Below are 17,401 nucleotides of genomic sequence, written 5' to 3'. Positions count from 1 at the left end.
TTGAAGGATCTTAACTACATAATTTTCTAGTCTTCAACTTTAATGACTAGGGCTAGGATTTTGATGACCTATAAATCATGAAACAATATCCTAAAAACAATGCATTTATGATCTAAAAATCTTTCAAAATGCCCTAAAAATTGATCTCACATAATTGGCTTAGTGTCCACACCTGTGGAGTAACGGTCAGCGAGCCTGGCCGCGAAATCAGGTGGCCCGGATTCGAATCCCGGTCGGAGCCAGTTACCTGGTTGAGGTTCTTTTCCGGGGTTTTCCCTCAACCCAATATGAGCAAATGCTGGGTAACTTTCGGTGCTGGACCCCGGACTCATTTCACCGGCATTATCACTTTCATTTCATTCAGACGCTAAATAACCTGAGATGTTGATACAGCGTCGTAAAATAACCCAATAAAATAAAATAAATAATTGGCTTAGTAGGAAAAGAGATTTTGTACTACTTAATACAGTATTTAGACTAGTAATTAAATTAAATTCTAGTGCCAACATTTAAGTTTATTTAATTTTACATAATTTTTTCTAAGTAGTACAGTTTAATTAATTGTCCACTCCTGTGGAGTAACGGTTAGCGTGTTTAGCCGCGAAACCAGGTGGCCCGGGCTCGATTCCCAGTCGGGACAAGTTACCTGGTTCAGATTTTTCCGGAGTTTTCCCTCAACCCAATATGAGCAAATGCTGGGTAACTTTCGGTGTTGGACCCCGGACTCATTACACCGGCATTATCACCTTGATCTCATTCAGACGCTAAATAATCTAAGATGTTGATAAAACGTCGTAAAATAACCTACTAAAAATCTTTAATTAATTATTTTACCTGATGTAGTGTCCATATAGTCCACCACAAGGCCAGTCTTATCCGGAACTAGCAGACATAGAGGAGTCTATATTGAAGGGATGGTTGTACTGAGCCATTACATGTGGTGTACTATGTTAATATGGCAATATTTGTGTAGAAAAACTATTAAAATTTTATACAAAATAATGGGTATTAATGAACAAAATATGTACAGAAAATATCAAAGGAAACAAACATTATTTTACATTAGTAATGGGGATATATGGCCAAAATTAAAAGCAAATGCCTAAAAAATGACAGAATAAAACAAAAAATGCTCTTATGAGTTGGAACAGGAAAAAAATGCAGAACAATGCCCTAACAAATATGTCTTAAAACACTCAGTTTATCACATAACATATATGTAAATACTAAAGCAGCTATGTTTCTGGCTTACTAGAAAAAAGATGAAATTTCATCAAAATCATAGCCCTGTTTATGGCTAAACAAAAGCAAAAACCAAACGGGGGACGATAAATGGGCACCTTACATTATGCTTCGTTTTTTTTTTCTCTTGTACGGAGCAGTGACCCGAAGGCTACACTGCAGCAGGTTTATTGCGCTTACTACTTCTTTTCTTGTGAATGATTGGGAAGCCGAACGACCGCGCTCTTGTACGTACACAACGGCAAAAAGATTGGCCGTCGACAATTTCCAAGTTCCAGATACACAACATTGGGACATGCAAATGATAGAAACCTGCAGAAAAGTATATTCTATTGTCCATGTGCTAAAAAGGATAAATGTTCATCTCCCCTCTTGCTTAAAAAGTCCCTTGTGCAGACACTTGTATTTCCCTATTTTGACTATGCTGACATTTTACTGACTGACCTCTCCAGCGACAACAAAACGAAACTTCAACGTGCTCATAATTTGTGTGTACGTTTTGTAAGCAATGTTCGTACATATGATCATATTACTCCATCCCTGGAAGCAATAGGTTGGCTTAAACTAAATAAGAAAAGATATTTACATTCACTTCTCTTTCTCTTCGAAATCTTGAACTCTTCTATTCCTTCGTACCTGTCGTCTCGCTTCACTTACCTTTCTTCCCACCACAATCTGAACACACGCTGTCGTCATGAAACAATACTAACAATACCATCCCATCGCACTCCTCATACTCATCCTCTTTCACAATAGCCCTGCCAAGACTCTGGAATTCGCTACCTGCTAGCATCAGGGACTGTCGAAATAAAATTGAATTCAAACGCAAACTTACTAGGCACTTGGTCAGTAATTGATTTCTTGTAAATAGTTTCCATAATCTATCACAAAATATTTCAATATCCAGTAACTTCATCACTATACAATTTTGTTATTCTAGGTTTAATTTGTAATTCAGTAAATATAAAATATTCTTTGTTTTTCTATGATAAATTATCTAGCTTTCATTAGTCAGGTAATCTTTTCGTACTTTGATTTTTATTGTAATTTTAATTGTAAATTTAATATTGTAATTTTATTTGTAATTGTAATTGTAAATTTAATACTAATAAGTAATTTTATTCTCCATATTATAGTTGGAATCTTCTGGTAGAGGGGCAGAGAAGGCCTGATGGCCTTATCTCTACCAGGTTAAATAAATAAATACTACTAGAGAGAAGAATCCAAAAAGGATAGCTGCCCTTGAAAAAGGGGTACCGAGCGGTAACAGCACCTAAATTAATTGTAGATCAACAATATTCTATTTTAAATTTAAATTTTATTTTTATTTTAGCCTATTTTAATTTAATTAATTTTTGGGGGGCAGCTATCCTCGACATGAATAATTTATTTTTCATATATAGAGCTGTACAGATGGTTATTTACAATTAACAAGAAATGTCTTAAAACATTAATGGCTATATCTTGAAGTTCCAAAAGATCGATATGGAAACGATGAAAGAATTGATACAAAATCTTGACATAGTGTCCCTTGCACCAAAGAGCAAGCCAATTACTTCCTAGCGACAAACGGGTATACGGTATTTCTCTTCCAGATAAGGAAAGCAGGGTTCATAATGTCTTTTCTTTTCCAGATCTACTTCTTGTGGTTGGAATTCGGCACCCTCAAATCTTATAGTGGGATCGATTATGAAGCCATTGCGCATGCTCGTCTTGTCAAAGCCGTATTTCACCAGGTAACATTTATTATTAATTTCTAGCAAAACATTAGGAGATAGCTATTTTCGTTTGCTACTTTGGATTCAGTGAGGTCGAATTATAAAAACTCACCCATTCTTATTCAGGGGAAAATTGAAAATTTGAAATTTGTCGATCAGTGATTCTCGAAATAATTATATTGCTGGAGATATGAGTCGATCGATGCTACGATATTAGTTGCATTGTTACGTTGCGTTTCCATGGAAATGTCTGAATTGTAAATAAGCATGAAGGATGAAGCAAGTTATTATCTCAGTGAGAAGTGAGGAAAGGTTCCCTCTTGGGCGTGCGTATTGCATAACATGGCGATGAAGGGGTAATCTGTGTGTCGTACGCAGGATGAAAAGTGGGCAGCAAGAAGGTCAGTGGTTGCAGAACGCGACATTTCGAAGTGAGTAAAGCAGTATGTATTCAAAGTATGTATAGCCATGATCTGCTTATAAGAACTGATATATTGGAGTTTATTATTTTATTTGTGAGTTTCTAACGCAGATTTATATACTGATACTATTATTTTTAAACGTGTTTCAAGTGATAATGTTAGTAGCATAATTAACTCTTTATATTATGGATAAATCTTAAATTTACTTTTGGTCCTATTTGTTAACATGGTTTCTATGGACAAGAATCATACAATTGAGGCGTCTAGAATCAAAACCCTCCAAGTCCATAAAATAAAATTTGTGGGAAAATGGAAAAAACTGTTTCCATATAAATAAACATTCTTGGGATATAAACAATGCTTTTATCAAGTATTTTATTATCATTAGATACGTTCAAACAAATTACAGGATTGCCCCTTCATTGAAACTAACAAATTCGTGAGGTTAAATTAGCACCTAACTGATTTTGAAACTGAAAAGTATATTTGGAGGCTTTTGAAAGTAAGAGAATTAGTTCTAAGCATAAAAATGAGTCAAAAAGGAAAACATTTTAACTTAAATCTTACAAATTATGTAGGCAATGAAACCCAGACATGAAGTATGATTATGCACATGCTTTAAACATAACAGCAGTATAAATTTGAATATATGTTGCACTTTTTAAGTTTATACAAATTTTACACAATATTGTCACATTCCTCTTCCTCCAGATTAACAGTTTCTTCTTCGTCTTCTTATTCTTCACGTTCAATTCTATTGTTTTTTCTTGTTACTATATTTGCAACAACGGTGTCAGTTCTATAGTTAAACTCATCTTGCACTGTTATCTGTTCTTTCAATGCAGATCGTCTTAAAATAAATCTTTTACAGGGACTGAACTTAAAATAGCAGGAGATCTTAAAATTATATCTGGAACGGAATGGAACTTCTTTATGTCCAACAAACTTAAACTGTTTGATTTCCATTTACTGCCAACAGCATTATTACAAGCTGGTATAGTAGGAGGGTACAAGAGGAGTACCGACAAAATTATGTAATTAATTATTAATTGATAAGAACATTTTTCTAACTCACTATTCACTCTATCCACCATTTCACTGAATATTACTAGAGTAGAAATTAAACTTAATAAGGTTTAACAAAAGCTTAACCACACAAATAATAAATCAACATCGCACAGCTGAGGAATGCTGGGTAAAGGAGTCCCACAACCTGATTGGCAGAAAGGGACTTGGAGGTTTTTGAAACTAACAATGGCCGAAATTCAGTTGGATCTAGCGGATATTGAAACTAACCTTAACTTTTGTCCAGCATTTTCAGAGGAATCCGGCGGATATTGTAGAAAAATAATGCCAGCATCGGATTGGCCATGCGAAGATACACAGAAAAATAACTTTATCTCATTTTTTTTCTTCGATGGACTTGGCGGGTTTTGATTCTAGACGCCTCAATTTATTATGGTTATAACTAATGAAATATTGTGGTCTTGTGGACAACTGTATTATGCAAGAGTTTAATTCCTGCTATATCTCTTATGGCTTTTGAAGATATTATCAATTTCTAGTGAATATTTCAGTTTTCTTTTTTTTTTTCTTTTTTTTTATCCCCCTTTTTATTCAGTATGCTCCATTGCAGTAATGCAATACTACACACATTTGTTGCTACACTGTTTTTACATTCTGTCTGAACTTAAAACAAAACTAATAGTAAACTATTTACAATATTTACAAGGATGTAAAGTCAGCTGACTGAATAGAGTTTATGAATTATTTAAAATTATTAATACTAATACTATTTTAACTGGAGTAGTATCTTCACTATTTACAATATAATACACTGCCGTGAAGTCTTTTGACTTAATAAAGGTCGTGAATTGCTTATAATTATTTTAACATATCTAACTACTATTACTACTGAATACTAATACTAATATTAATTTTAAGTAGAGTAGTATTTTCACTATTTACAATATTTATAGTGATGTGAAATCTATTGATTGAACAAAGTTTCTGAATTCCTTATAGTGTTTTAACAATAGTCTCTCATGTGACACTGGTCATCTATCTTGATTTCTATATATTCCCTTCTTCAGTATATCTCTTTGTTTATTCAATTTGACGCACGAGTATATTAGGTGATTTACCGTTTGTGCATCTCGAAGGCATAAACACGTTGAGTCGTCTTTGATCCCGAAACGGTGTAGGTATGCCTTGGTTTTTCCATGGCCTGAGATCATGGCGGTTACTTCTGCTGTCAGCGTGATATTTTGTTTCATGCTCTGACGTACAGATGGGAAGAACTTCTCACATATAGCTCCTTTAAGTTTGTTTTTCCAGTCGTTCTCCCATTCGTCGAACCCTTCTTCTTCTTCTTCTTCTTCTTCTTCTTCTTCTTCTTCTTCTTCTTCTTCTTCTTCTATTTCCGTTACAATTGTGGACTTAGGTTTCCTGTTGTATGCCACTTCAAGGCCATCTTCTGTTGCTGCCTCTTTTGCTGTTTTATCAGCGAGTTCATTGCCCTCTATTCCTACATGAGCCTTGACCCATCCGAAGTGGATAATGAAGTTCTGTTCTTTTAGACTTTTGATGTGTTCACGTATTATCTCGATTATTCAGTTTTCTTTTGAAGTTTCAACTTGTGACTATACGTGTTTCTAATTTAGGTAAACAAACTATTGTATATATATTTTTTGAAGACTTACTGATCGACCTCATTTTAATATTTTATGTCTTTGGTTGAAATTTGTGATGGGTTTGCGTGATTATGGATGATACTCCCACAACCTCAAATAGTATGCACAATAGGCCTACAAGATCCTTCGTAAATTGTAAAATCTGTCATAAACAGTTCACAACTAGAGGAATTCATATTCAAGTCAATCTATGTCATAATAACAACTCTTTATCCCAAGCTGTTCCTAATGAGGAAACTACTCTTAATACTCAAAATTCAAATAAAAATGTATCACCTAAGAATTTACGTAAATGTGAAATATGTGGCCGTCTTTTTAAAAGCGTTAACCGTCATATCGTACGTGCCCATTCTGAAGTACATAGACATATCAATCACTCATATAATGATCCTGTACTCAACAATGAATTCACAAGTTCTTCGTCTCACTCCGTTCCTTCTATATCTTCAACGTCTGAAGTACATAGAAATATTCTCAATCAGTCATATAATGATCCTGTACTCAACAATGAATTCACAAATTCTTCGTCTCAGCCCGTTTCGTCTACGTCTGATTCCCTACATGATAATTTTGATCTTAAGTATTGGGATACACAATTCAACACCTTAGCTTGTTTAGATGTCTCAGACAATGCCGTCTTTGATAAATGTGTTGAAAAATATTGTCATTACCTTAAACAATCAGTATCTCAATGTAAAGGGCCCCAACATACTGCAACAACTTATTACAAAAAACGGCAAGGTAGGAAAAATAATCCAGATGGTATTACTTATAAACAGTAAAACAATCCTAAAAATAGAAGTAAGAAGAATTCTGAGAGAAGGAAGAACAAATACGCTTATGATTTAGCACAATTTAACTATTACTTCCAACTAGTAAAATAGTGCAGCATGTATTATCCTCTAAAGGTCCTATGCAATGTAAGTTACCCGTTTCTTCGGTATACGAATATTACAACAATTTATATTGTGTCGCCAACAATTGCACACTTGATAACTATCAGTCATCTTCGGTACCCGATTATTCAGATCCTGACAATATTATCATCACCCCTGAAGAAATTGCATTTGCATGTAAAGGTATCAAGGTTGACTGCACCAGGTGAAGATGGAGTCAGAATGAAGGTCATTAAAGAGCTTCGTTTATATAAATCTCTTTCATTGATTGCCTCATATATGCTCCGTTGGGGACATGTTCCGCCTTGCTTTCGCCGTGCACGCACAATTCTGATTTATAAGGATGGTGATCCAGATATTCTTAAGAACTGGCGTCCAATTACGATCTATTCTGTTCTGTGCAGAATTATTGAGCGTGTATTAGATATCAAGTTACGATCTTATCTTGATTTAAATCTTAACCAACGAGGATTTATGTCTGGTCCAGGTGTTTTCCTAAATTCCTCTAATGTTAATGGATGCCTTAAGGCCTTAAGGATTCAAAAGTTAATAAAAAGAATTGTTGTGTAGTCTTTCTGGACATTTCTAAGGCATTTGATCATGTCTCTCATCAACACATTGATCAAACCCTCAATGCTATGCCTATACCTTCAAAACTCAAGATGCTTATAACATCGCTTTTAATAGGAAATTCTACTACTATCACTGTTAATAAAACTATAAAACAGCCCCTATATGCTCAAGCTAGGAGTTGCACAGGGGGCTTCACTCTCACCAATTCTATTCAGTGTTGCCCTTGACTTCGTGATGAAGGAATTGCTGTGTATAGGCGTCACATTCACCCACTTCCAGTAAAGCTGTGAACTGATCAACAATATCTTGATAGCCTCAGAATTAAGACTGTTTCATAGGACAAGGCCCGATTATTCGTCATCTTGATATGGTACACCAGACACCCATTTTCAGAGGACTCAGAGAAGACTCGACCACAAAAATTCTGGCATTTAATAATTATTTTCGGAGCACTTCCTGATGGAATTTCCAAAAAAAAAAAAAAAAAAGTTTGAAACCTATCTTTAAAACATCAACGGATAACCCTCTATTGCCCCATGTGACCTGAGAGTCACATCCAGTAATATATTTTTTTAATTAGAGAGGGAATGTTCTATTGTTGACTTATGTGACTCCAAAGCTATAATGTGGCTGCTGTTTCCTACATTTTTTAATGTTCTCTAAAGTTCATATTTTGCTCACTAGATGTCAATATTTATTTTTTACCACCATGTCATGCTCGACCAGTGTTACCTGGAAGTCAGAACCATGTCTTGCAAAATAAAAATTAATCAAAAAATTCAATTTTTCCATTATGTGCTACATAGGAAATTAAACGCAGAATAAATATGGGAAATGCCTGTTATTATTCGGTTGAGAAGCTTTTGTCATCTAGTCTGCTGTCAAAAATCTGAAAGTTAGAATTTATAAAACAGTTACATTACCGGTTGTTCTGTATGGTTGTGAAACTTGGACTCTTACTTTGAGAGAGGAACAGAGATTAAGGGTGTTTAAGAATAAGGTTATTAGGAAAATATTTGGGGCTAAGAGACATGAAGTTACAGGAGAATGGAAAAAGTTACACAACGCAGACCTGCACGCATTCTATTCTTCACCTGACATAATTAGGAACATTAATCCAGACGTTTGAGATGGACAGGGCATGTAGCACGTATGGGCGAATCCAGAAATGCATATGGAGTGTTAGTTGGGAGACCGGAGGGAAAAAGACCTTTGGGGAGGCCGAGACGGAGATGGAAGGATAATATTAAAATGGATTTGAGGGAGGTGGGATATGATGATAGAGACTGGATTAATCTTGCACAGGATAGGGACCGATGACGGGCTTATGTGAGGGCGGCAATGAACCTCCGGGTTCCCTAAAAGCCATTTGTAAGTTGTATTATGTGCTATATAGGCTACTATCAGCTGATACAGAGGCTTGAAAACATTTTCTAACTTTATAAAATAACTTGGATTATAGATAACTAAAATAAAAATAAAACAAAAACAATCTGGCTGTAGCTGTGTTGGGGACACGGCCGTGGGTTTTACGTGAATATGTCTAACTTAAATCGACAGATCTAGACGAGATCTTTAGTTTGGTAGGCCTACAGAGTGCGAATTGAATGTTTTCTCCAGTGGGGGTGGGGGACATTAAATCTTACGGTCTCAAGCTTTTCAGCATCTTCCTTATACCAAGTGGGATAGTTTAAGTACCCCAGTAAATTTTTGTATATTTTCAGATGCTTAAAGCAATTTTCCATTATATAGTGGCATTATATTATCTTTATGCTCGACCATGCCGAAATGTAGTAATTATACACCTGGTAGCAGACCTTTAATGCATGTCATTAAAGTACACCTACTCATTAAAGGTCAGGTTTTTCAGCCAATGACGACTCAGGTTACAACTGTTCAGCCAATGACAGGTCAGCTTTCTACCGTTATAAAATCACAAGTATCGATTATTCTCGGATATGCAATCGAAAGAGAATTAGCGAAAAGTCATGGAGGCTGGAAATCCAATACTGTCGCAGAAGGTTATGTTCTGTTACTATAATAATTAGCGTTAATTGTAAATAATATTCAAATAAATTCAATTTGTCATCTCGTTTTTCAATGTCTAATTTTATTTCAATGTTATCTCTGTAGGTTCTTATGGCTTAGCAAGGTCAATGTGGACATCTGTTCCTCGGAAAAAAATCAATACTTTCGTGTCTGCGCACATCTCACAACATACGGGACATTGCTCCAGGTCAGATACAATAAAATTAATAATATCAAGTTAGAAATATGGTCGAGCATAAAAAGTCGTATGAAACTCGCCTATAATGGTAATTAAGAAGCTCGTATGAAAATTATGAAACTCGCTTGCGCTCGTTTCATAAATATCCATACTCACTTCTTAATTACCTTCATTATAGTCTCGTTGCATAATGTACTATTATGTGTGTAATGTAAGGGTTCAATTGATTACTTGTATGTTGTCTGTGATCTATAATATAATAAATATCACAAATATTATCTTAATGTATATCTATCTGTCAGTCTGTGTCTGTCTATCTATCTATCTATCTATCTATCTATCTATCTATCTATCTATCTATCTATCTATCTATCTATCTATCTATCTATCTATCTATCTATCTATCTGTCTGTCTGTCTGTCTGTCTGTCTGTCTGTCTGTCTGTCTGTCTATCTATCTATCTATCTATCTATCTATCTATCTATCTATCTATCTATCTATCTATCTGCCTGTCCGTCTGTACGATCATCGCTGTCAGTCCGTCCGATCATCGCTGTCAGTCCGTCCGTCTGCCCCTCTGTCCGTTCGTCCGTGTGTCCATCTGTACGTCCGTCTGTCAGCCTGTCCGTCCGCTCCTCTGTCGATCTGTCCGTCCGCCCCTCTGTCCGTCTGTTCATCTGCCTGTCTGTCTGTTCGTCCGTGTGTCTGTCCGTCTGTACAACACAAAAACAACTAAACGAATACGACAAATTTCCGAGAAGAGGAAGAAAACATTCCATTCCATTCCATTCCATACCATACCAAGAGGAGTAATTTGATTACCCCAGGCAGTTCTTAAACAATATTACTAACTGAAATAGAAAACTATAAGTAAATAATGCATTGTTGTAATGTGAGAAGCTTATTTAACAAAACCTTAAAGCCACAATTGCGTGTTGTAGCGCACATTGATTTTATACACTTACCAGAGTCTAGTATATACAGTCACGAAGCTTCAGTTGTGAGATTGCTAGGAACAATAGACTGTGCCGATACTATTTCGCATTGTCTGTAATGAGGCGATATTAGCGATCCTAGTGGTTAGCAACTATCTATGGATGCATATTTACTACGTATTGAGCTTCGTGACTGTGTATACTGTATATACTAGAAAATGTGCTATTACACTAATTTTATAGCTAGGGTGGCCAGAATAACCCGCTTGGTATTTCAGGGTTAAAATAAAAAAAAAATCTATATTCATTTTTCGCTCTTCGTTCTTATCCATGCAGTTTTCTGAGCCCGATAAAATGTATTTTCCTTCTTACAGTAGGGTTTAAATATTACAATTGAAAAACTTATTTTTTTTAAGTCTCCAAATATGTTGTTTTCTAATGCCAGGCGTTTGACAATAAAGTCATTTGACCTCTTGCACTCCAATATTTTTCAAAGATATTACCGTGACTAGCCACTGAAGCACAGATTTTGAGGTGTTCCGAATCCATTTCTAAGTCTCCAAATATAATGTGAGTTTTAGTATAGCCGTTCACGTCCGGTTACAACAATTCTTTTACCATTTAATATAGCATCATTTAGAGTGTTGAATTCTTGTTCTGTTTGCGCGTTCTTGCGCATTTATTAGTAATTAATTTTTTTCAATAGTGGGGCATATGGCAACTGTTCCATATTTGGCTTAACAGCAGGAAAGAATCATTGACTAAGGAAGTTTTTAATCACTGTGAGTGTTTTAGGCCTACAAAATTATTCACATGATATGGAATATCAGTTTAAAAATACATTGGACACATTTTTATCTAACCTAAACAAACGCACAGTGAATCAGAACGCAAATCACTAGCTGGACAAAATTAATAACTTCTCTGCAGTCTAACGCATTGTTATGAAACTTCGTACATGTCATAAGGTGGCACATATGATTTGTGTACAAATCCTGATTATGTTTGCACAAGAAAAACTACCCCTTTATAGCGGGTGCATTTAGACAGAATTAATAACTTTTCTCCTACCTAAAAGATTTCCATGAAACGTTGTACGGAAGTTACAAGTAGCATATATTTTTTGTGCAAAAACTATATTTACGGTTCCATAAGTGGAACTACTCCTTTTAGGGGTACATTTAAACAAAATTAATAAATTCTCTCTTATCTAACAGATTTTTATGAAGCTTTATACAGAAGTTTCAGGTGGAATATATTTTTTGTCTGCAAAGTCTGATTATGTTTTATAAGAGGAACTACATCTTTATAGTGGTACATTTAGTAAAAAATTAACAACTTCTCTCCTATATAATATATTTTTATGCAATTTTGTACAACTACTAGGCCTATAGGTAGCATTGATTTGTACACAAAAAGTAACTTATATGCTACCTGTAACTCCTGTGCAATGTTTCATAAAATCTGTTATGTAGGAGAGAAGTTAATCTTGCGTAAATGCACCCCCTCTAAAGGGGTACTTCCTCTTTTGAAACTGTAAATATAGCTTGTACACAAAAACTATATCCTACCTGTTACTTCCGTACAATTTTTCATAAAAATCTGTTAGATAGGAGAGAAGTTACTATTTTTGTCTAAAACCACCCCGTATAAAGGGGTAGTTCCTCTTACACAATCGTAGTCAGAGTTTGTGCAAAAAGAATATGTGCTATCTATAAGGTATGTACAAAGTTTCATAACAATCAGTTGGAATGAAGAGAAGTTATGAATTTTGTCCAACTAGATTTGCGTTTTTGCACACTGTGTGACGGTCGGGAGAGAGAGGGTCATAATATGAGTAATAACGAGAGCAAGTGAGAAAACATGCTTGCAATATGCGATAACGACCGAAGAGAGGATTCATAATCTTGATATTCATTGTTCAATTACAGAACACAGTATAATTAATTTAAAAAATAAATCATAATGACGTAGTGTAAAAAAACACTTCAAAACCCTTTAAAGTTTATATTTCCCCTGAACATGCCCCTAATATTTTTATCCCCCCAAACCTCTCCCTGTAAAAGTGTTTCACCCAAATTTGGGGGGGGGGAACCTCTAAGTTGGCAACACTGCAAGCAATGATTTCCAATAAAATAATCGTTAGCATAAGTGCAATTTGTGGAGTATGAGATTTCAGTACCTGGTATGGACGGTGTACTGATTTTGAGACATTAAAACAGTCAATAAAATGATCAAAAGAGACTGAAAAAAAGTCGTTTACTTCATATAAAATATATTTTTATTAATGAACGTAGATGAAACACAAAACACGATGTCATACCCGCTAATACACAATTCCTACTACTTCCTATTCATCAGAGCCTATTAGATCCTGGCGTCATCTAGATATCGCGGTCTGTTGTAGGGGTGTGTTTGAGTGTTGAAAAATGGAGTCAGATATATATATATATATATATATATATATATATATATATATATATATATATATATACACATAAGTAATGCTAACCATACATACAATAACATAAATACAGACATGGAAATCCTACACATAGCCTACAACCCGAAAACCAAAAATCCAACATACTAGAACAATACGAAATATACAGACGTCCACACCTGTGGAGTAACGGCTAGCGCGTCTGGCCGCGAAACCAGGTGACCCGGGTTCGATTCCCGGTCGGGGCAAGTTACCTGGTTGAGGTTTTTTCCGGGGTTTTTCCTCAACCCAATATGAGCAAATGCTGAGTAACTTTCGGTGTTGGACCCCGGACTCATTTCACTGGCATTATCACCTTCATCTCATTCAGACGCTAAATAACCTAAGATGTTGATAAAGCGTCGTAAAATAACCTACTAATATATATATATATATATCAGGGGAGAATGCTAGTCACGAAAGTTAGCCTTGCTCTTTTATTCACAGGGGAAGATGGGAGGTTATAATTATTCATAATTAATAAAAATAATCACACCCACATAAATAATTTATTTTATAATTATGAAATCATTATGAGTTATGGAACATATTCGCTTATCAGATGTTGAAGTTCCATATAATATAACAAACATGGCCAACAAAACAGTTTATTTAGTTTTTTTCGACCCTGCCAACCAACGCACATTGTTGTATTGAGCTGCAGTGAACAGCGCACATAGGCTATTCTCTATAATGTCTGTCGTCTCTTGAATAGTCCTTCGGGAAAATGGATTTAATAATGAGGTTTCAATAACACACAATTCCGAACTCATTGCAATACTTAAAATTAATGTTTAAGAATTAATAATACATGCAGCAGCTAACACATGCATTCCGCTCATACAATTACATTGCACTCGCAAATCGCAGCACATTCCCGCTGACAGTACTGGTCTGTGTAACGTTAAATAGTCGCTGGTGTAGCTCTCGGACCAGAGCTTCAAACAACACATAACAGAAGCATGTGCGCCTAGGACGGACCAAGGAGGAAGGCACTTGCGCACACATCATATTCCCTCTATTTCTACGTCTTTCCTGTAGCTCCGAGAAACGAGCAAGCGTTGCGATACTTGCGGTATGCAACCTGCGGATGGTATTAGCCTACGCCTATATAGTATTCCAAAAATCAAAATAAATTTTAATGTACGTAACGCCATTTTGAGAAATACACATTCTACGAAAATATTGGGCTTGCGCAGCAAGCATAGCATGCCCTGAGAAATCGCCCCTGATATATATATGGGGCGATTTTCGTAGAATGTGTATTTCTCAAAATGGCGTTACGTACATTAAAATTTATTTTGATTTTTGGAATACTGTATAGGCGTAATATCATCCGCAGGTTGCACACCGCAAGTATCGCAACGCTTGCTCATTTCTCGGAGCTACAGGAAAGACGTAGAAAATATTGGGCTTGCGCAGCAAGCATAGCATGCCCTGAGAAATCGCCCCTGATATATACAGGCACACTAAAACACACCCTAATCAAATTCTCAACACACAGATCAATTTCAGAACACACTCACTATCTGACTCCACTTTTCAACACGCAAACACACCCCTACAACAGGCAGCGATATCTAGATGACGCCAGGATCTAAGGCTCTGATGATGGTGTACAGTATACACCGAAACAGCTGTAAGCCACATGTGCTTATATAATTAACACTAGTAAGTTTGCCATTTTATCAATCATTTGTATTCAGAAGCATTATTTCTGGCTAGTGTTCTGAAGCTAAAAATATGTTGTTAATTGCTTTGTACAGATTTTGTTTTTCAATTTTTGACTAAAAATTACATCATTCTTCCGCACTTACCACAAAAATTGTTACAAATCATACGACTTTAGGAACTTGATTCTTTACAGTTTAATTATGCATCCCAATCTTGAAGAATTTACAAGAGCGGCGTGATTTGTAACAATTATTTGATAAATGCGTAAGAAAGTGTAATTTTGTAGTTAAAAATCGGAAAAAAAAATTGTACGAAGCAACTGTGGAATTCACAACACATTTTTAGCTTCAGAATACTAGCTAATTAAAGAAATGATACTCCTGAATAGTTTATTCTTTATCTGTAATATTCTTTTACTCTTAAAACTCAAGAATAATGGTATTTTCAAATAATTTCAAATTAGTGTAGCTCTGAAAACATTGAGATTAGGACAAATATTTATATGACATTTTTTTGCTCAGAATGTCTTTGGAAATAAGCTCCGTAAGTGACGGTAAATCCTCGTGAATCACTCTGTATATTGTGTATCACGACATAATAATATGACGGACTTCCTGATTCCCCAAGATGACAATATAATTTTCTAGCAAGGCGGAGTTCTGTCCCACTACCACATAAGAAACAACATAGTTTCTCATCGCAAAATAATGGATTGGGCTGTCCAGAACTGCAGTTCAGGAGCAAATGAATTTCTGAATTTAGGTCTTTGTAAGAGACAATTGATAAATATTACCCTGTCATAAAATCTGAAAAAATTACAAGGAAAAATAGTATAGTGTTTCATATAGTGTTCTGCCACTGCTAGACTCTACCTGGTGGACAACAATGCATCACTGCTGGGCAGAATAAACTGTATAAAAATGAAAATCTGAGCATTTGAAATGAGAGACATAAATGTAAGGAATGGTCAGTTTAGATTTAATTTCTTCCTGTAACCACTACAGGTTGCCATCGACAAAGAGTACCATGATACAATAGAGTAAATGCCTTGAGGCTTAGTGATACATTGTTGTTAGAGTGAAAAATAACAATTTGAATTATATTGAAACACATGATATTAAACGAAGTAACGTCAAGTAGATGCGAATTAGTCTTGGTCCATATGTATGATGCCTGAAAATAGCTATTGAGCCTTTGAGTGCTGCAATTGTTAGATCTCTTAAAATATTTTTATGCAGGCCAAAAGATTTACAGAAGTCGACTAGGAACCGGGGTATGGTCCCACGGGCTCCTATCATTAGTCCCGTAATGACGATGGATTCCAGATGATATTTGTCCTTACAAAAACTGATGGAAGGTTCATATATATTCCTTTTTTCCTCGTGTACTTCTTCTGGCTGGTGTTCGTGCGATTCGAATCTCACAGTAGGGTCTATGATGTAACCTTCAAGAGAGGAAGGTTTAAATGCAATTTGGTTTCAAATGGTATTGTTAATGAATGAAATTAATTGTTGGAACAAATACATTATGTGTTGTTACCATGGAAATGAGTTTCGTTTACCTACTTCTTATGTAATGGAAAGTGACAGATTTTGCAATGCTGATCAGTGCTTTCTTACTTGTAAGTACGAACAAAACAACAACATGCTGAAATTCGTATTTTATGCTTCAGTTTTATTCTCATTATCGCTTCTTGTACTTTGCTGAATTATTCGTCTTAACTTGACCTAAAATTTACAGCTTAGAACTGCCAAGCTTCTTTCTATTCCATAACAGTTGCACATAATGAACGTATTATTATTATTATTATTATTATTATTATTATTATTATTATTATTATTATTATTATTATTATTATGATCATCATCATCATTATCACTGTAGTTTGGAACTCTATTACTAGTTCTGATTCGGCAAAACTGGAAAATATTCAAATGAAATTTATTTCTTTACGTTAATATAGATTTCTGCCTAATAACTCCGGGTATAACTATGATAAAAAAAATTCGAGCACTTTAAATGTCGAAGCTTGTATGCTAGACGTAATGATCTCGATTATTTATTCTTATGTAAGGTCCTTAAAGGTGACATTAATTGTTAATCTTTCTTAAACAGTGTCAGCCTTCCTATTCCTATGAGGGACCTGAGCCATCACAAACTCTTCTATATTAGAAATTCTAACTCTTCCTCGCCGATCTCCAGATGTAGCCTATTAAAAATGCTAACTTACATGTAGGCGATTTCGATCTATTCAATGTATGGAAGTTTTAGAATATGGCAATGTCTTTGGTAATATTATTTGCATAATCCTAATACACAAATTAGTAATACTTTTGTAAGAATAAACTCCTTTCCATAAAATATTATAGTATTAATTCTTATAAATTAATCATTGTAATCTATGTTCTTCATTTTGTTGTTATCTCAATTATTTAATTTATACCACAGTTGTTCATTTTATTGTATTAATTGTATCACTGTGCTGGACTTTTATTGGCCAATGGCTGTTGTCCAGCACATAAATGTAAATAAATAAGTA

The 17,401-nt window shown here is 35.0% G+C and overlaps 1 protein-coding gene across 2 annotated transcripts in view; it reads left to right on the top strand.

Moving 5' to 3' along the window:
- The first annotated feature begins 2,826 nt into the window (after positions 1 to 2,826).
- Positions 2,827 to 17,401, top strand: part of LOC138696074 (protein IWS1 homolog) — a 71,100-nt gene continuing 56,525 nt past the window's right edge. For both annotated transcript variants that reach the window (XM_069820599.1, XM_069820600.1), the window contains exon 1: positions 2,827 to 2,978. In XM_069820599.1, the coding sequence (XP_069676700.1) occupies positions 2,859 to 2,978 (120 nt within the window). In that variant the 5' untranslated portion in view covers positions 2,827 to 2,858. The remainder of the gene's footprint in view (positions 2,979 to 17,401) is intronic.

This window comes from Periplaneta americana, chromosome 3 (genome assembly GCF_040183065.1).
Source record: "Periplaneta americana isolate PAMFEO1 chromosome 3, P.americana_PAMFEO1_priV1, whole genome shotgun sequence".
In the NCBI taxonomy this organism is placed as follows: Eukaryota; Metazoa; Arthropoda; class Insecta; order Blattodea; family Blattidae; genus Periplaneta; species Periplaneta americana.
This window is presented reverse-complemented; position numbering and strand designations above follow the sequence as displayed.